At 44.3% G+C, this 20,995-nt stretch overlaps 1 protein-coding gene across 2 annotated transcripts; it reads left to right on the forward strand.

The window, feature by feature from the left end:
• Positions 13,055 to 17,956, forward strand: CDKN2AIP (CDKN2A interacting protein). Of its 2 annotated transcripts, none has more exons than XM_021074832.1 (3): positions 13,055 to 14,519; positions 14,993 to 15,092; positions 15,827 to 17,956. In XM_021074832.1, the coding sequence occupies exons 1-3, from the start codon at positions 14,248 to 14,250 to the stop codon at positions 15,833 to 15,835; spliced, it is 381 nt and encodes a 126-aa protein (XP_020930491.1). In that variant the 5' UTR covers positions 13,055 to 14,247; the 3' UTR covers positions 15,836 to 17,956. The 2 variants fall into 2 exon arrangements, with proteins under 2 accessions (XP_020930491.1, XP_003133380.3); XM_003133332.5 differs by having other exon boundaries at positions 13,074 to 14,519; positions 14,993 to 15,123.

Raw genomic sequence — 20,995 nt, forward strand, 5'->3', positions numbered from 1 at the left:
ATCACTTGCGATGGAACATAATGGAGGGTAATGTGAGAAAAAGAATGTATATAAATGTATAAGTGGGTCACTTTGCTGTGCAGCAGAAATGGACAGAACATTGTAAATCAATTATAATAAAAAAATTTCAAAGACCACAAATAATAAACTTGGGCAAAGATGTGGAGAAAAGGGAACCATCGTGGTGGTAATATAAATTGATACAGCCACTATGGAGAACAGTACGGAGGTTCCTCAAAATATTAAAAAGAGATTCACTTGGCTGTAAACCTGAAGCTAATAGAACATTGTAAATCAACTCGAAGCATATGGAGGTTCCCAGGCTAGAGGTCAAATTGGAGCTGCAGCTGCCAGCCTATGCCACAGCCGCAGCAATGCCAGATCCAAGCTACAACCTACACCATAGCTCATGGCAACACCAGATCCTTAACCCACTGAGAGAGGCCATGGATCAAACCCATGTCCTCATGGATATTAGTCAGGTTCGTTACTGATGAACCACGACAGGAACTCCCCCCGAAATTTTTTTAATTTAAAAAAAAAAAGTTGATTAAAAAAAAGAAAATGATAAATTGTGTGTAGGAATACTTGAGAAGTGTTTTTTTAATTGGCATTATTGAAATAATGTACACAAGCTCAGTTGCCATCTGACACTTACCAAAGCTCACTTAGACTTGAAGTTCCCGTCGTGGTGCAGGAAATGAATCCGACTAGGGACGATGAGGTTGTGGGTTCGATCCCTGGCCTCGTTCAGTGGGTTAAGGATCTAGTGTTGCCATGAGCTGTGGTGTAGTTCGAAGACTTGGCTCGGATCCGGTGTTGCTGTGGCTGTGGTGTAGGCCGGCAGCTGTAGCTCCAGTTTGACCCCTAGCCTGGGAACCTTCATGTGTCAGGGGTCCTGCCCTTAAAAAAAAAGAAAAAGTCACTTAGACTAAAAGGGTGAGTTCAATGACCATGCAAAGCCAATTCCTTCACTACCCTCCCAGGCCAAGTAGAGTCCACCTTCCACCAACAAAGCGAGATATAAGATCTAGGACCTCAGAGAAGGGACCTCAGGAGTCTCCAAAGTCCAGCTGAAGAAAAAGACCTTCGGCTTTTCTCCTTTACTCTCTGTCATTAGATGCTAGAAAGGAGTCCCTTTCCATGGAAGCCTTCTGTACAACTGCACAATAGCCCCAAGATGCGTGTCTGATGGACAGTCTAAGAGATATTGGTAGCCTTTGTCCTTGTAATTCCTCTAGGAGCACAGAGGCAATTTGGGCCACAGCTTCCTGGCACTGAAGCCTGGGAGTGAAGGCTGCCCCTGGAAAGAAAGGGGACAGGACTGGGCTGTGGGGGAGGGACCCGCATGGAGAAGGGGTCCTCTGGTCTTAAGACAAAGGGCCCTGGGCTCTGTACTAGGAAAGGCGACTCTCAGCCCCCAGGAGCAGGCTTGAGGCTTCACTAACTCCTCAGCGGGACCCAGGCCCCCCTCAGTGGATTGGAGTGCAGTCCCCCGGAATACATCGCTCCCCTCCCCCACCTCCAGGGAGGCCGAATCCAGAATCATGAGAAAGACCAGGAGGGATGGGGTGAGCCTCAACCTGCGCTTTGGAGGGAGGCTTCCCTGGGCGGAGCAGTTTTCTCTGGCCCCTGCCTTGGGACTGCTTACACGTTGGAGCCCTGGCCCTCGCTGCTGGGCAGGAAGCCACCAAACTTCGAAGTGGGCAGCAAGTGCCATGTGAAGAAGTTGGACTGAACCTCAAAAAGAACTGAAGCCTGAAGCCATCAGCAGCTTCTCTGGACTCCTGAGAGCCCAGCAAGCATAGAGAAGGGATGAAAGTGTCTAGCTGCCCCAGAGGGAAGCTAAAACATCCAGGAGGGGATTCTACAGGCAGAAACGTGATGGAGTGTGCTGGAAAACTGCATTAACATTTGAAGTTACTGAAGCTTGTTCTCAGCTGCACTTGGAGAGGCACCAACTGCACCCAGAGAGAGAAAAATGGCCCAATATGGTCAAAGCCAAGGCGATATCCTAGGTATTATTCTGAAACAAAATAAACAGCATGCTTCATATTTTCTAGAGGGCTTTTGTTTTGGAACATTTCAGTGCGGAACCCTTGGCCAACATTATCTTATCGCTTGACCATGTTTCCTTTCCAAAAATCCCCTTAGTATTTCAAAACCTACCTCTTGCTTACAGAAAGACCCAAGAGTGCCTTGATAAGAATGCAATTCCATTCCTAAATGTAAAAGCCCCCCAAAGAAAGCACTACAGTAGAGTTCCTGGGCATCGCGCCACTCTCCCCACTGGGCCCATGAAGGTGCCATTCTGGAATCTCAACCTCTAGCCAGGTTGCTCAGGTGGGAGCTGGGAAGGGAACTGTGGGGCAGGTGTCTACTCTCACTCCAGACAGACACACGTGCTGCTCTGCCATTAGCAAGGCCTTTTGTGGGCTTGCTCAGCCACTGGTCAGCATGGCAGTGGGCCCTTCACCCGAGCAAGTGACAGTGAGTGACCATTGGCCCCTCCCCCTGCCCTTGCTCTGTATAAAAGTAGACTAAGGCAAGTGGTTTTTGTTTTGTTTTGTTTTGTCTTTTTGCCATTTCTAGGGCCGCTCCTGAGGCATATGGAGGTTCCAAGGCTAGGGGTCTAATTGGAGGTGTAGCCACCGGCCTACACCACAGCCACAGCCACAGCAACTGGGATCCAAGCCGTGTCTGCAACCTACACCACAGCTCATGGCAACGCCAGAGATCCTTAACCCACTGAGCGAGGCCAGGGATCGAACCCACAACCTCATGGTTCCTAGTCGGATTCGTTAACCACTGAGCCACGACGGGAACACCTAGATGGGTTTTTTTTTGTTTGTTTTTTTGTTTGTTTTGTTTTGTTTGAGACACTAGTCTGCCCTCTCCTTGGTCTGCTGGCTAGCTTTAAAGTTGATTAAAGTCACTCTTCCTTGCCCCAACAACTCATCTCCAAATTTACTGACCTGTCATGCAGTGAGCAGAGCAACCTTGGATTTGGTATCAAATGTGTGTGCATTTTCTCCTTGCCTTTTCAGGCTCTGTGAATTCTTCAAACAAGGTTAACTAAAGCGCAACGTGTTCCCTGGAAGTGGTGCTTTCTTTGTGCTGACTCAGGGACTTCAGGAGGTGGGAGGCCCACCTCTTCTTTTCTTTTTTTCTGAGCCAGGAGTCAAACCCCACACCACAGCAGTGACCCAAGCCGCTGCAGTGATAACGCCAGAGCCTTAACCCGCTGTGCCACAAGGGAACTCCCCAACTTCTTCTTTTCTTGAAACCAGGGCTTGTAGGAAGAATGCTGGCCTGGAAATCAAGTGTGAGGCACTGCTCAAGGGCTTCTCTGAGCCTGTTTCCTAATCATTCCTGACGTTCCTAAAAATGAGGAAATGGCATCCACCATGGAATGTGCCAGTAATAGAATTCCACCACGTCACAAGAGAATTGAAGTAATTCTCCAGTTTTGTTTTTTTTGTAATGGGTATATTACATCTCCTCTCTCTGAACCAAAAACTAGAATATGAGGAGCCCTGTCTTTCAAGACAAGCCAAAGTGACAGTCAGTCCAGGGCCCTGTGACCCAGAGCCACTGAGGCAATGCTGTGTCCACTTCCAGCTGCCAGACAGTCCAACCCTTCAAGCTCCTCTTAGCACTCTAAGCCGATGTCTGCACGCAGCTGATGTCTGCGTCTAGTCACTGAAAAGTGCAACGAGATTTTCCACACAAAAGTGAGCAAAAGTACTGTCATGGAGGTGATACGACTAAGTTCTCTTCCCTTCCTGTTTATGAGTTCTAGTTTCATCTGGCAGTGATAAAAGGAGCATTCTGATCCTCTTAAACTCTAGCTTGGAAAAATACACCAATGTGAATACAACCCCCCCCCCCATTCTGTATCAAAGCCCTGTGGAATCAATTTCACTGCACCCGAGCCCCACTGAAATCAATGGGGTAAGCTCCTGAATTCATTTCCATGGGCCTTGGCATTGTAAAAATAATTGGATTGCACTGCACTTCAACACTCCTTTCAGGAAACAGAGAAAATGTGCCTCTGCTGGTAGGTGGGGGTGAAAACTCGTCTAAGTGCTGGTAGGTTTCACCCTGCGATGATCGGTATTGTCTTGTCAAGAGGAGCTATTATCAAGTCCCAAATGAGCCTGGCAGTAGTACCCTCAATGAGGTGTTTAAAACTGCCTTCCCTAGTGAGAATGAAAACACTTCTTTTGTTCCCATCTTCAAAATTAACTGCATAGTATTACCACTATCAATGAGGTGTTTAACATCAAAATTGCCTTCCCTGGTGAGAAGAAAAACACTTACTTTGTTTCCTTCCTTAAAATTAATTGAGGTTTTTAAAAACTCATCCTTATTCAACCAACAGTTGCATAGAAGGAGAGAGGAGAAGAAGATGGGATTTTTTAAGTGTTGCCTTTAGTAGCCCATCAAAGGCTTTCAGCACGTTCGTTCTTTCTGTTCAGGCCACTTGCTGAACACTTTCTACCCCTCAGCTTTATTTCCTCCCCCCCATTATATTTTATAACTTCTCATTGGTGTGACCCTGGGTAGGGTGTTAATAGGTACTTTGCGAGATGAAAGAATAAAAGAATGACTCCATCGACCCAGATATTCCTTATGAGCCTGCAAATTTTCCGCAAGATGACTCTACTTACTCAACAAAGTTAAAGAAATCACTTCTAAAAACTGTAAATTAGTTTCTAGCATTACTATCTGAGAAGGCCTTGGTAGATGCAGCTAAAGATGCTTCCTCTCCCCATTTTCTTCAGATTTCTAGAGGTGCTGCTAACTTTTATAACTATTTTTCTAGTTTGAGATGCAGGGTGTGCTGTGCTCCCAGCCTTTTGCATAATGCAGCAGAATGCAGAAGGCAAAAGGGGCAAAGTATGGAGTTCCCACTGTGGCTCAGCGGTAATGAACCTGGCTAGTATCCATAAGGACCTGGATTCGACCCCTGGCCCTGATCAGTGGATTAAGGATCTGGTGTTGCTGTGGCTGTGGCACAGGCCGGCAGCTGTGGCTCCAATTCAATCCCTAGCCTGGGAATCTCCATCTGCTGCAAGTGTGGCTGTTAAAAAGCCGGGGTGGGGGGGGGGTCAACGTCTTGACCTTTATAGGTCAAAAACCCAGGTAGGGTATAATAACTATAGGTTTCAAGAATAGATAAAGAACCAGGCTACTGTTACCCAGATAAGAAATTTCTTCAAAGGAAAGAAATTGAAGGGGAGGAAGCAAGATAATCAGGCTGCTGGCAGCATCCCTGAGGAGGGTCCCCACGCCGGCCCAGGCTACACTTTCCCTCATGGCAGAACTGCAGGGGAAAGGGAGGATGGGGAAGGAGAGAGGGGAGGCTGTTGAGAACCCCAGCAGGCCTGGGGATCCCTGAGCAAGGTGACACATACGTCATCCCCAGGAGAACCCAGGGAAGCTGCAAGATACCCAGAGCACCCTTCCTCCCAGCACAGCATGGGGGAGGAACTAGAAGTGACGGCAAGACTTGTCAGGGCCACTGAGCCCCCGAGATAGCCTTATAGAGACTCAGTATCCCTCCCGTGGTGGTTTGTGCCTGTGGGTCGGAAGAATAATTTCTGGCCTCATAGAGGGGAGAAGAGAAAGAAAATTTATGAGATAAGAGATGCTGCTAGTGCAGCAGGACAACTTCCTGACCATCAGGGAGTGTTGACACCCCCCCCCGACAAATCCCCTCCCCACCGTGCATGTGGTCCTGTCTGTTTTTATAGCCCAGGAAGTCGGGAGAGGTCTTACAATACAGCCGTTGACCTGCCGATTGGTCAGAGAAAGATGGGGTTTTCCAATACACTTGCTGGTTGGTTGGGGGCATATATTGCCCATATCAGGGCTGGGTGAGGAGTGGGCCGCACAACTTTCCCAGCAGGGGTCAGGAAGGAGTAGGCTAAGTTGCTCAAAGTGGGGGAGGAGGCATTACAATGAGATGGGTCGGATGAAGATAAGGGTCAGGTAATTCTGGTCTTGGCCAGAGGCTTTGAGTTCTATCTCCTTGAAGAGGCCTTGAAGTCCCACACCCAGCCTTGTCCAACATGCAATGGAATGTCCACCTGTCCCCAGGAGGCATGAGTCTGGCAAGGAGAGTCCTCTGACCTAGAGGCCCTGCTGTAGGGATGAGGAGGCTGAAGAAGTGGTAGGAAAGATGGATATTTCAAAGGATGCCTGGGAGCTCCTCATCCTGACCACCACCCCCCACCCCAGCCCTTGTGCCTCAAAGCCATGTGATCTCCCTGGAAAGGATTCCCAATATCCTAAATAGACTGAAATTAAGTTTCCACTACTTGGTGGAATGGGCCCTTAAAATGGAAATAAATTCAATCATAGAAAAAATAGTTACATTTCTTTTTACACCTTGTATTTGTGGACTGATATTAGTCCCTACTGAACTTAGTTCTTTGCAAAGATGTTACTGACATAAACAACAACAACAACAACAACAAAAACAGCCATTGCAACTGCATCATTACCAATTAAAACTTAAAACCTATTTCTAAAATTCATTTATTGCATGTAAGCTATGTACCAGGTACTGACCTATTCTCTTTATAAGTGTGATCTCATTTATTCCTTGCAATTCATAGGTGCTGTTATCCCTGTTTCACAATTAAGAAAACAAAGATTTGGAGTTCTGTCGTGGCTCAGTGATTAACAAACCCAACTAGCATCCACAAGGATGCAGGTTCAATCCCTGGCTTTGCTCAGTGGGTTAAGGATCTGGCATTGCCATGAGCTGTGGTGTAGGTCGCAGACGCGGCTCTCAGATCCCGAGTTGCTGTGGCTATGGTGTAGGCCGGTGGCTACAGCTTCTATTTGACCCCTAGCCTGGGAGCCTCCATATGCTGCAGGTGCAGCCGTAAAAGACAAAAAGAAAGAAAAAGAAAACAAAGATTTGCTGAAGTTAAACAATTGGCCCAAGGCCACAATGGTAACATATATAATGGAGCCAGTATTGAAACCCAGGAATATGATTCCCAGATGGTTGTTCTTAACCACTAAGTTAAGTGAAGTAGAACATACCTTTCTACTTCTCCTGCCCACAGTTTCGAGGCAATCACACATTCATGTATTAGAGCCCTGGATACAAGGAGGCACACATATCAGTGCTTCCTGTTCCAGGTTTGCAAATTGCCCAATAATTCAGTGGATTATTGCTGCTGTTTCTTAGTTCCTGGACTTAACATGTGTTAGCTCAGTCCCTATTTCTTTTGCAGCCACTATACTGTGTGAGTTAATAAAAGTTACACTCCACCAAGGAGCAGTATGTAACAGGACAGCATCCTAAACCAGAAAACAATAGACTATTTTCTTTGGTTTCTCATTCTTGCTTGTGCATTAACTATTTCTTTGACATTGAGCAGTCACTTAGCCACTCTGACCCTCAGTTTCCTCATCTATAAAATACGCATGATCTTAAGGTCTCCTTCCAGTGCTAACTTTCCATGATTCTGAAGAGCCAGGATAAAGTTTATTATTTTATGGGAACTTGAACTGTTCTTCTTCAAAGATGAACTTTTGTCTGACCTCTAGCCGCATCTCACTCCTAGGTTTAAACTACAGATAAGGCATGAATGAAGCACGTCACAAAAAGGTGAGGAAGTACAGAAATTAATATCCCCATCTTATTGGTATTAGGAAGAACATGAAGACTAAGAAGATGGAATTGTTTTGGGGAGGGATATAATATATAATATTATGTAAGGGAATGTAATAATTGCTATTGAAAGATTTTATCATTTAGGTTAAGATGTGGAGGAAAGGAAGTTTTCTGATAAGAAGGCTTCCCACAGAAGAATTTCCTTGTGTCATTTGAAACTCCTTACTGTCATTCTTTCTTTAAAATCTTTTCTGGTATTTGGTGATCCTTCTGGGCATATGGCTGTTATCTTCACATTTTTGAGTGTAAATTCTTTCATTTATTGAGTTTGTTTCCCCTCCATGATATTGACCCTACTCAGATGTTTTCTTATTCTTAGGGTAAATGCTCAACTCAGACCTGTACAATCAGAGTATTTCATCTCCCTGGATGGAGTGTTTATTTGAGGGATAAACATATGTCCCAACAGAATCCATGGATTCCCAACAGAACCTCAGGACAATGGCAGAAACTATCAGCAAAGACAAGCTCTCTTCCCAAAGCAGTTGCTGAGCTATGGGAGTTGTACATGCTATGGGTGCTGGGAAGCATCTTGCCCCTGTGTAAGAAGAGCTTGTCTGAGATGGAGGCTAACGCAGAGAAAGCCAAGTCTAGAGATGAGAAGAAACAGGCTTCCTGATTATATTGAGTACCCAGATCCCAAAATTCTACTCCCTGGATTTTCAGTCATACAGCCAATAAAATCCCTTTTATGATTAAGCAGAAGCCATTTCACATCATTATTTGTCATTCCTTGCAACTGAAATTTAATCAAACTAGAATCTGTGAACCTGTAGAGAAAGCCCACTGTTTCCTACTTGTTCACATCAGTGGTTGACCAAGGGGCTTTTCTAAAACTGCGGTAATTGCTATGCTGCAAGAAAAGAAGCTAGAGTGTTATCATGTCAATCTGAGTTTCATTTTACATGCTTCTTTTAGGAACTATCCCCAATGAAAGATGTAACTTCACAATCCTATTTAATTCACACAGCAGCAAACACATTTATTGACATTTATTAATGTTAGGGCTTAATGTAAAATCAAAATGGCACAAACCTTGCCGGTAAGTAGAAATGCTTTAGAATTTGCCACCCACTCCCAGTTCACCACTAGGGATGTGACTTTCTCTTAAAGCTAGATATTTTGGAGTGTCCAAATATTGGCCATATGGTCTCCCCGCCAGAATTGTCTTCCCACATGATGTGGGAATCAAAAGCTGTCTAAAGTTGATAGGCTAAGAAATTAAAAATTAAGTATAATATTTATGACAGGTGGCCAACAGAACACTAAAAATAATAAAAATTGGGAGGAGGAAAGGAGTGTAAGTGATATGGATTTACCATCTTTTTTTTTCTTTTGATGGCTGCACCCCCGGGGGCATATGGAGGTTCCCAGGGCAGGGGTCAAAGCAGAGATGTAGCCACTGGCCTACACCACAGCCACAGTAATGCGGGATCCCAGCCACATCTGCAACCTACACCACAGCTCACAACAACGCCGGATCCTTAACCCACTGAGCAAGACCAGGGATGGAAACTGTGTCCTCATGGATACTAGTCAGATTCATTTCCGATGAGCCATGACGGGAACGCCTACCATCTTTTACATTCAAGAGGCAAATAAAATGTTTAAAGTTGAAAAATCAAGAAATACAAGTGTAAGCATATAACTTGGAGTTTTGAAAATAGTCACCTGAAGAAACGGAGACAGAAATTGACATTAATGAGGACATCTATAGAGTGAGACCAGACTGAGAAGGGAGGGTGATTTTCACGTTCTTTTTCTGTCTTTAAATTCTCTTTAAACATTTCATTTTTGCATGCATGTGTAATTTATAATTTATTTAAAAATGCCAGAACTTAAACTATGTTTATCTAGGCAGCTTGCTCCTCCATTCTCTAAAATGTGCATTTCAAGCATTCTCTTCTCCATCACACAGACTGCGTCTCAACTTCCCATCTCCAAACCTATAAACCTTTTATTTTTCTTTTAAAATGGAGGACATGTCTCTCTGTCTACCTGAGGTTAATCTCTCCCCCTGAGTGTTGGATCCCAGCCCCTCTGACTTCCTTAGAAATTGTCCATTAGCCCCCCTTTCTGCAGTATCTTCAAACCCTCCATCTTCCAGCTCCTCCCAGTCAGCAGATGCACATGCTCCAGTTACTCCCTTCTTAAATGTAAAAGCTGCTTGGACCCCATGACCCTCTCCAGCTTCCTCTCTCTTTCTCCCCCCTCCCTCGTGCATGCGTGCCTTTCCAGTCAAAGGTCTCTGTTCCCTGCTCCTGAAGTTACTACAAGACTGAGTCTGCCTCCAAGTCACTGCACCAAAACTGCCTTTGCTAAGCTAGCCAATGGTTCCAGTCTCTAAATCTGACCGTTAATACCTGTATTCCCCTTACTTGTATTCTCCACAGGGTTGACCTAAAACAGTAGAACAGTTATTTTCCCCACAGAATGGGTTTACCGGGCAATAGCAAAGAACTGCAATTCAGAACACACAAATTGATGGCAAAGGACAGAAAATCCAGAGGCTGAAGGAGAGGAGGGAACTTTTATAGCGGCGGGGCTGTTCTAAACAGTGAGTCCATTGGAAGAAACTGGAAGTTTGAAGTGTAGTGGCTTCTGTTTGGCTGACTGTGACTGTTGCTGGGCCAAGAGAAATTCTTCCTAGTAGCTTTCTTGTTGGAGATGCAAAGGTACCTCACTTCTTATTGGGTCTACAATTGACCTTGAGTGATAAGGCTTAAGAGCTCTTCCTTCTGGTTTCCCCGCTCTATTTTTTTTTTTTTTTTTTTTTGTCTTTTTGCCTTTTCTAGGGCCGCTCCCGCAGCATATGGAGGTTCCCAGGCTAGGGGTCTAATTGGAGCTGTAGCCACCAGCCTACACCAGAGCCACAGCAACTTGGGATCTGAGCCGTGTCTGCAACCTACACCACAGTTCATGGCAATGCCAGATCATTAACCCACTGAGCAAGGCCAGGGATCGAACCTGCAACCTCATGGTTCCTAGTCAGATTTGTTAACCACTGCGCCATGACGGGAACTCCCCCACTCCATTTTAAATGATGTTTTTCTTTATTAATTTTCACAACTTCTGACACAGGGGACTATTAAAACACTCTCATCTTTGACTTTCAGGACACACATCACCACTGTGATTTTGACTGATCTGTGACCTCATACATTGTTTTGTGTAAAACTTTTCCCTTTACTGTGGAATGTGCACAAATCAAGCCATTACCATGACATTGACTACAGCATTTGCTCTACACAAACCTCTATATTCCACATGCAGACCTTCCTCACAAATGTTTCCTTGATCCCTTGCTGGCTTCTATGATCCTTTTCAGGAGCCAGGGGCCATCCCCTTCAGTATATCCCATGGGGAAGCCATCTTCCAGAAATTTCATTAGATTTCTTCAGACACAATGTAGCAGTTTTGTCTTGTTTTGTTTCTTTTTAGGACCACACCTGCCCACCTGCAGCATATGGAACCAGGCTAGGGGTTGAATCAAAGCTGCAGCTGCTGGCCTACACCACAGCAACGCCAGATCCAGGCACATCTGCACCCTACACTGAGGCTTGTGGCAATGCTGGATCATTAACCCACTGAGAGAGGCCAGGGGTCAAACCCACATCCTGACAAGTATAGATATGACTAGGCGCACACACACACATCTTCTTTACCCATTCATGAACATTTAGTTTGCTTTCATGTCTTGGCTATTGTAAATACTGCTGCAATGAACATTGGGGTCAATGTACCTTTTCAAATTATGGTTTTCTCCTGATACATGCCCAGGAGTGGGATTGCAGGATCATATGGTAGCCCTAGTTGGTTTTTATGGGGGGCGGGGGGCATGCTCTCAGCATGCAGAAGTTCCTGGCCCAGGGTCTGAACCCACACCATAGCCTCAACCCAAGCCATAGCAGTGACAGCACCAAATCCTTAACCTGCTATGCCACAAGGGAACTACTTCATTTTTGTTTTTTAAGGAATCTCCATACTGTTATCCATAGTGACTGCACCAGCTTACATTCCCACCAACAGCGTGGCAGGGTTCCTTTTTCTCCATACCCTCGCCAGCATTACTATTTGTAGATTTTTGGATAATGGCCATTCTGACCAGTGTGAGCTGATACCTGATTGTAGTTTTGATTTGCACTTCTCTCATTTCTCCTCTAAAGGCAACCCAAGCTGGCTCAGGGCACTAATGGGCTGTCTACTTCTAATGGTCCAGAGAGAGTCAACACTTCCCTACTCCTAATCGAAGCCACACCGCCCCACATTGATTTTCGAAAGTTCCCTTCTTTTTCTCTGAATCCTTACTCCCTCCAGTTCATTAAGTCTTTGTATGGTGAGAGGGCTTAAAAAAATTTTTTAGTCCAATATATAGTACTCTTCTTAACTTTGTGGTCCATGGTCTATGCCTTGAATCTTCATGTGCAAATTCAAACTTTTAAGGAAAAACAAAAACAAACAAAAAAACCAAAACATGTATCTTTTTGTCAAGTACCTGGCTTTTGCAAACGAGAAATAACTCCAGCTTTCTGACCATATTGCTTTTATTATAACTTTAACAATGGATTTTGAAATCCAGGCTCTATTTGCTCTCCCTGCAAGGCAATGAAGCCCCTGGGTGGAAGGCTACAAGACGAAAAGAAAAAAGTGAGAAAATTCTTGGTTTAAAATGTGCAAATATCATCCAGGTATGTAAGCACAGATTCTTTTACTTGCTCTTTCCCCCATGCCAAAGAATACATGAAAGGAAAACACCATGAAATTTCTCTAGTCTTTTAAATTGCCAGATTCCCACATATTTTCACCCCTCTAAAGCTTTAGGGAAATAGGAAAGAAGAGCAAAACTAGAAGCAAAATCCCAAGCTTCAACAGTTCTCTGTGCCTATGCCTTTTATGTCATTTCATTTGGCATGGCAGGAAAAGTGGGCACTATTGATTTCATTTACTAGCTGAATTTTGCTTATTCCAGTATGCATATAAATTACATGGCTTTTTCTTTCTTTTTGCTTGTTTGATTATTGTTTTTTGTTTGTTTGGTTGGTTTTTGTTTTTGTCTTTTTAGGGCGGCACCCAGGGCATATGTAAATTCCCAAGCTAGAGGTCTAATCAGAGCTACGGCTGCCAGCCACAGCCACGCCAGATCTGAGCCGTGTCTGCGACCTACACCAGTTCATGACAACTCCGAAAACTTAACCCACTCAGGGAGACCAGGGAGGGAACCCGCAACCTCATGGTTCCCAGTCGGATTCGTTAACCACTGAGCCATGACGGTAACTCCTATTCTAATTATTTTAAATTCAAAATCAACAAATATTTAGTGAAAGCAAATTTTATTATTTCGTAATTTATCATTATGTTATCACTTATCTTTTTATTAAATTTTATTAACCATAAAATACCCAAATGCCTAATATTATTGGAAATAATATTGGAAACAACAGGCAAGCCGGCAGTAATGATTTAAGTGTGGACACTCAAATATTTAAAAAATGCAAAAAAAAAAAAAAAAGAAAAAAGAAAGCTTTAAGAGGGGAAGATTTGAGGCGAAGAGACAAACGCACTTTCCCAAGTCGCCTCCTGACCATCGACCAGCGGGGCTACTGTTTGTTAATCTAAGGAGACACGACAGAGACTGCAGGTCCTTGGCGCAGCGTTTAAGTTACTGACTAAAACCCACCAGAGGGGAAGACGTACTGCCCGTGCTGAACTGCGTAAACCAAACCCAAGTCTGTAGGGCCAGGACTAGTTTTCAAAGACTGGGCTCCACAAGGCAACCCCGAACAGGATTAAATATTACCTTATTACCTTTATTATTAGTACAATTTAAGTTAATATGCGCCCGCACATTCCTGAATGCCCCGCGACCCGGACTGCCTCGGAAGGCCTCGCTTGTCTACACTTGTCTACAGAGCTGGAAGCCGTTTTCTGCATAATGGAAATTTGGAGCGAGTTTTGTTTACTCTGGCCCGCTCAAAATCGGCGTCTTACTGCCGAGACGCCCAGACCTCGCGTCCGGGCGGCGGCTAAAGTCCGGGAGGACGCGCCCCGCACGCGATAACTCGGCCCTCCCGGCGCGGGAGGGAGGCGGCCAGAGGGCGCGGCGTCACAAAGCCGACCGGAAACGAGGAGTCTTGGAGTCCAGACCGAGGGGGTCCCGGGCGACTCCACTGGCCGCGCGCCCTAGCGGGGCGGGAGGCGCACGCCCACCTCCCCTCGCCCCGCCTCCACTCCCCTCCCCTCCCCTGCGGCCGGGGCTGCAGCGCCGCGGCTGCTCGCGCGCCGCAAAGCGTCCTGGGAGAGCCGGATCACGCCGGAAGGACGCTTGGGCGCTCGGCGGCGGCGAGGTTATAAAAGGGAAGGAGCCGGCGGCGGGCGGAAGTGGGCGGTTCAGCTGCTCTCGGCTCTGTTGTTTGGTGTTTGGGCCTTCCGAGGGGCGTTCTCTGGATAGCCGCCGGTGCAGGCCTCAGTGACAGGGCCGCTCGCCCGCGCTCCCCGCCACCTTCTCGGTGCAGCATCCGCTCCTGGCCTCCGCGACCCTCAGGCCCAACATGGCGCAGGAGGTGTCGGAGTACCTGAGCCAGAACCCGCGGGTAGCCGCCTGGGTGGAGGCGCTGCGTTGCGACGGCGAGACCGACAAACACTGGCGCCACCGCCGGGAGTTCCTGCTCCGCAACGCCGGGGACCTGGCCCCCGCCGGCGGCGCTGCCTCCGCTCGTCCGGAGGAGGCCGCCGATGCGGAGAGCGGGACCCGAAATCGGCAGCTGCAGCAGCTTATCTCCTTTTCCATGGCTTGGGCCAACCACGTCTTCCTCGGGTGCCGGTGAGTGAGCAGGCTTCCCTGAGCAGCTCTCTTGGATTTGGCTTCTGCCCCGGCCTGGGGCCCGGAGCCCTAGGCGTGGAGGGGAAGCGGTGAAGCGCGGGAAGCTGCGGTGCCGTCTGCCCTCTAAGGGCGAGAAGGGCATCCCTCCCAGAAGCCGACATGATGAACCGTCTGGAGGTGCCCCCGTTGACTGGGGAGCTGCTGGTGGAGTTGCTGGCCTTGAGCTGACAAAGCTTTGAGGGGAGAGGGACGCTAAATTTAAACTAGGTTGGTAAGGATTGACCCCGCCTCCCAGACCCTGGCGCGTTTGTTTATGGGGTTCCAGGAAACAAAGTTCCTGGTGGTTGGGGCAGTTTCTTGATTACAACCAGGAAATGGCAGTTCCTGTGGCCTGTTTTTGTACCCCAGAGGTGGCAGCTTAGCAGAAACACTTTTTAAAGTGTCTCTCTCTCTCTCTCTTTTTTTTTTAACAGGTACCCTCAAAAAGTTATGGATAAAATTCTTAGTATGGCTGAAGGCATCAAAGTGACAGATGCTCCAATCCATACCACAAGAGACGAACTGGTTGCCAAGGTGAAGAAAAGAGGGATATCGAGTAGCAATGGTTAGCAGATCATAGATGTGAACATACATAGGAGTTTAGAACTTAAGTTTGATGTAATTAGGAATTACTGTTACTACTAATTTTTTAACGTTAGAATAACATTACATAATAAATAGAATAACAATTACATAATGCTATTAATCAAGTTGGAATGTTAAATTGTATGTGTGTTTTAGGCTCTGAATTTGATAGTTTCCTTTGTGTGAGATTGTAAAGTGTCGAGTGTTGTCTGTGCTGTTGATTTTTTAATATTAGAAATTGTTGATGTTATTCCCCACTGTTAAAAGAAATTAATGAATTTATTGTACACTTTTTAAACAATCTGCTAGTCCTGAAATATTTTCTCCTTGCACCTTTATTTTACTTGTGTGTGTGTGTGTGTTTTTAGGGCCGCACCCGTGACACATGGAGGTTCCCAGGCTAGGGGTTGAATGGGAACTACAACTGCCGACCACAGCCACAGCAACGCAGAATCTGACCTTTATCTGCGACCTACACCACAGCTCACAGCAACACTGGATCCTTAACCCACTGAGCAAGGCCAGGGATTGAACCTGAGTCTTCATGGATACTAGTCGGGTTGTTAACCACTGAGCCCTGATGGGAACTCCTTGTGCCTTTATTCTAATATGAGTACTTGTCTTGTAAATTTTTACCTGGTATGTGTGAGGTAAGGCTTAGTCACGTATCTTTTTCTTTTCAGAAGGGGTAGAAGAGCCAATGAAAAAACGAGCCATAGAAGGAAAAAGCAATTCTGCAGTTGAGCAAGATCATGCAAAAATTCTTGCCAAAACAGAACGTGCATCAGCTCAGCAGGAGAATAGCTCGACATGTTCAGGGTCAGCTGCCATATCAGAGAGTAGTGGGAACTCGACTCGGAGCTCTGGTACCCCAAGTCAGAATAGCTCTACGAGTGATGGAGATCGATCTGTTTCCAGCCAAAGCAGCAGCAGCATTTCCTCTCAGGTAACAGTGGTAGGGTCTGGAAAAGCTTCTGAATCAGAAGCTCCAGATAAACATGGTTCAGCGTCATTGGTTTCTTCGTTGTTGAAGTCCAGTGTGAATAGTCATGTGACCCAGTCCACCGATTCCAGACAACAAAGTGGATCACCGAAAAAGAGTGGTTTGGAAGGCTCTTCAGTTTCAGCTTCTCAAAGCATCTCAGAGATAGAGGTGCCCTTGTTGGGCGCCTCAGGAAGCTCAGAAGTCGAGTTGCCACTGTTGTCTTCCAAACCTAGTTCAGAGACAGCTTCCAGTGGGCTTACTTCCAAAACTAGTTCAGAGGCAAGTGTTGCATCAGTGGTTTCTAAAAACAGTTCCTCATCAGGCACATCTTTATTAACCCCCAAGAGCAGCACCTCCACAAACACATCGATGCTGACTTCCAAAAGCACTTCACAGGTAGCTGCATCATTGTTAGCTTCCAAGAGCAGTTCCCAGACTGGTGGTTCTCTGATTTCCAAAAGCACTTCCATAGCAGGTGTGTCCCAGCTGGCTTCTAAGAGTAGTTCTCAGTCTAGCATGTCACAGTTGCCTTCTAAAAGTACTTCACAGTCAAGTGAGAGTTCTGTCAAATTCTCTTGTTGCAAGTTAACCAATGAAGATGTGAAGCAGAAGCAACCTTTTTTCAATAGATTGTATAAAACCGTGGCATGGAAGTTGGTAGCTGTTGGTGGCTTTAGTCCCAATGTGAATCATGGAGAGCTCCTCAACGCAGCTATTGAGGCTCTGAAAGCAACACTGGATGTGTTTTTTGTCCCACTGAAAGAACTGGCAGATCTGCCTCAAAATAAGAGCTCTCAAGAAAGCATTGTTTGTGAATTGAGGTGTAAATCTGTGTATTTGGGCACTGGCTGTGGAAAAAGCAAAGAAAATGCAAAAGCAGTTGCATCAAGAGAAGCCTTGAAATTATTTCTTAAGAAAAAGGTGGTGGTAAAAATTTGTAAAAGGAAATACAGAGGCAGTGAAATAGAAGATCTAGTACTCCTGGATGAAGAGTCAAGGCCAGTAAATTTACCTCCAGCATTAAAACACCCTCAAGAATTACTCTAATATGTCCAAAATATCACTGCATAAAACATCTGGTATTTGAAGAGAAAAACTGGCTTACTTTTGTATAATATGAAACATAAGCTTTCGCAAATTTTGTATTGCTTTTTTCCAGTTTTGCAGAAAATTTACATTGTAGTTCTCTTCACACAGTGGAAGTTGTAAATAATTTATGAATGACAGTACACATTAAAAGGTGGATGTATTAACAGCATACCAATATGCTGTTTTATTTGAAGAAAGTACTGTCTTCTATTTTTAATGACACATTAGGTACGATGTGTAGTTCTGTAGAGTCTTAAAACTTTTGTACTACTTTCAATTTGGTGAAAATGTATTAAGTTGTCTACCATGCCTTTTTTTTTTCTAGTTGAATAAACCTTCACATCAAAGGAAAGGGGACCATAGTATTTGAATGTCTGAAAGTCTGTGAAGCTTAAGATTTTAAGAATGTTGCCATAATGCTGAAAGTGTCTGTTAAAGAATAAAAGAAAAAATAGTTGCCTCAGACTATTTTTATGAGAAGTTGTAAGCATTTTTTAGATATAAAGCAGTGTAAAGTACTTAAGGTTATTTTATTCTGACGTTGTTTAAAATTCACCATGATTTTGACCACTGCAGATTCTTTAAGTGGGTTAATTTATGTTTTGAGGTAAAATACAATTTACACTTTTTCTTAAAGACATAAATGTGGGTTTCTATATTAAGCATATTTTGTGACTACTACTCTTAACAGATTGATTTGTTTAGATATTAAATGCTTTATGCTATTTTACCTTTTCAAGAAGTTGTGTTTTTTTTTCCACCCCTGAAGTCAGAACCAATTCCTGCAAATTGGCTTCCCACTAAAAGTTAGGTTACAACTAGATAATTTTTCCTAGCTGATACACAACTTTTAATGGGTAGAGAAGTCAACAGTTTGCAAATCTGGAACCATATGATTTTTGTTGTTGATTACAAATCTTATGGAAGAATTCTGGGCAGAATAGAGAAGCCATGCTCAGCTCTTTTGGTGACCTGTTCAAATGAATTGTGGTGTTGGTCATGGAATGAAATCCCTCTTCTGTGTCTTAGGTGATTCGGGACTGTTACTCTCCTGTGGTATAGTTGTTTTCCTTCAACTCCAGCCCAAGATGCTTCTAGCTTTATAGAGTGTCTTTGAGCAGTAATGGTGATGATGTACAGGGAAAAATCAGGAAATGACTTTTTACATGTCAGTTGTATAGGAGTAGGAAAGTTGAACATAAGTAGCACAATTTGAATGTGTAGAAGTTATTTCTATTTTTTATTCTAGAATAATGATATTTTATATGCTTAAAATAGATTTTTTTTTTCACTAGATGACTTGAAAAAATGATTCATTTTTGAGCATGTTAAACTGGATGCCAAGTTTCAAGTCCCTATTTTGTAAATGGGTTGCCTTTGTATATTGTGAGGAGCAATTACAAGAGTGTTGTGAAAGCAGTTTTAATTACCTCAGTTTCCTTAGCCAGGAATAAATTTCTGTAATGTATTCAATTAGCTGGTTTGTCATTTCCTAAATTGGCTAAATTTTAAGTTAACATGAAAGTTACTGAAAATGTTTTAAATTATACTAACCATTTAATATTGATAGAATTGGAGGAAGCTGCTTAGTGTAAAAACAAATGTTTAATTTGTAAATATTTGTCTGCTGTAAACTTACTAAAAGCTTATAATCAAAATTTTTAAGAATCTCTGATTTAAAAGAGATGCATATTATAATTCTTTAGGATAGTGTGGTACAGAAGAAAACAAGCTTTGAAATCGAGCTAGAACTTTGGCTCTGCCTCTTTAAGTAGCTATATAACTGGGAGTTTAACCTTCGAACTTCATGTAACAGAGGAGCTGTCTCGGAGCAGTGAAAATCAAACAAAATAATACATGTCAGGTGTACCATGGTTGAGTAATTGCTTATATATTTGTTGTCATTTCCTCACAACCAACCTCTCATTTGGCCTATTTTTCAGATGAAAAAAACAGAAAACATAATTTGGTCAAAGATCTGAATTCAGGCCCATGTCTGATTCCAGAGTCCAAGCTGACTATGTTTTATTGCTTATCTTTCTCACTTCTCTAACTGCTAACATTTCCGAAAGTCCCCTTTAGACTGGTTTTCTGCTAGTTTTAAGTAACCACATCATCACAAAGCTTCATTTCCTTGAAAAGAGTCACATCAGGAGCCTAATGCTTACACTGCTTCACCCTCATGCTTGCATGTCTTGAGTGTTCTCAACATGGAATTATCCCATGTGGGCACACTTGGAGTTTGTTAATAATAAAATAATTTGCAATTTAATTTACTGAATAAAATAGGATATTGAGATAGGAAATACTGGTTTTTCTTCTAAGTTAATGAGGTGAGATGATGTCCTGAAACTAATTTTTCTTGATGGTGCTAAAATCCAGAATTTTTTTAATGGTAAAAGTTAGGAGTTGATCTCTCTTGCTGATGCCATCTTGGGCTCAGGCCATTCATTTCAGATGTCCAAATAAATCTCTTGCTTTTCTGACTTGGCCTTGTGTGTTCCTCCTTTGGCAAACCTAACAGTAAAGTTAGGAGTTCCCATTGTGGCTCAGCATTGAGGAACCGACGTGGTTCGATCCCTGGCCTCAGTGCATTAAGGATCCAGCATTGCCACAAGCTGCAGGGGAGGTCAAAGATGTGGCTTGGATCCTGAATGACTGTGGCTGTGGCATAGGCTGGCAGCTGCAGCTCTGATTCAACCCGTAGCCCCGGAACTTCTACATGCTGCAGGGAAGGAAAAAAAAATGTTGACTTCAAAGAATGGAATTGTCATAAATTTTTAATCCAAATATTTGGGGCCTGCCACTGCTGCTGTTGTGCTGGGATTATTTATCATGAGGATTGTTTAGTTCCAAGGCCTTTGATATGTGTTACCAAAAGCATGCTCGATTTTAAATTGTGTAAAAGGGCCATCATTTTCCTTCCCAACTACAGCTTTTCTTGGTACAGACTTCTTCCCCTTTGGATTCCTGAGCAATGGCAGAAGGTATCCAAAGCAAGAAGCAACAGGGAACCAGGTCAGTCCTACAATTGTGTTGTTACCGGTTTAAGGGGAATTTGTAGGCTTTGTCTTTTTTAAAAGTGGTGCTGAAGCCCTATATTGACTCACTTCCTAGACATTGGCAAATCTGTGGGTATGTTTTAAGTATGACTTTAAAAAAATTTTTCTGGGAATTCCTGCCATGGCTCATCAGTCATGAACCTCACTGGTATCCATGAGGATGCGGGTTCAATCGCTGTCCTATATTACTCAGTGGGTTAAGGATCTGGCATTGTCATGAGCTGTGGTGTAAATCGCAGACGAGTCTCCGATGACAAGTTGCTGTGACTGGCATAGGCTGGCAGCAGTAGATCCAATTTAACCCCGAGGCCGGGAACTTCCACATGCCTCAGGTGGGGCCCTTAAAAGTAAAAAAAAAAAAAAAAAAAAAAAAAGTAATCTGAGGGACTTCCCTTGTGGTGCAGCAGGTTAAGGATCTGGCATTGTCACTGCAGTGGTTTGGGTTGCTGCTGTGGTGAAGGTTTGATTCTTGCCCTGGAAACATCCATGCACCTTGGGTGCAGCCCCCCAAAAAAAGTAATTTGAAATAAAAGAGTTCCTGTCGTGGCTCAGCCGAAACAAATCTGACTAGTATCCGTAAGGGCGAAGTTTGATCCCTGGCCTCACTCAGCGGGTTAAGGATCTGGCATTGCCGTGAGCTGTAAGTCACAGACATGGCTTGGATCTGCTGTTGCTATGGCTGTGGTGTAGGCCAGCAGCTGTAGCTCCTATTGGAC

This window comes from Sus scrofa, chromosome 15 (assembly GCF_000003025.6).
Source record: "Sus scrofa isolate TJ Tabasco breed Duroc chromosome 15, Sscrofa11.1, whole genome shotgun sequence".
Lineage (NCBI taxonomy): Eukaryota > Metazoa > Chordata > Mammalia > Artiodactyla > Suidae > Sus > Sus scrofa.

What these genes read in the sequence shown, in the direction of transcription:
- CDKN2AIP (XM_003133332.5), top strand. Translation starts at nt 14,248, where the DNA reads ATGGCGCAGGAGGTGTCGGAGTACCTGAGCCAGAACCCGCGGGTAGCC. An exon ending in CACGTCTTCCTCGGGTGCCG is followed by an intron (nt 14,520 to 14,992) that starts GTGAGTGAGCAG and finishes TTTTTTTAACAG; the next exon opens with GTACCCTCAAAAAGTTATGG. An exon ending in AGGGATATCGAGTAGCAATG is followed by an intron (nt 15,124 to 15,826) that starts GTTAGCAGATCA and finishes TTTTCTTTTCAG; the next exon opens with AAGGGGTAGAAGAGCCAATG.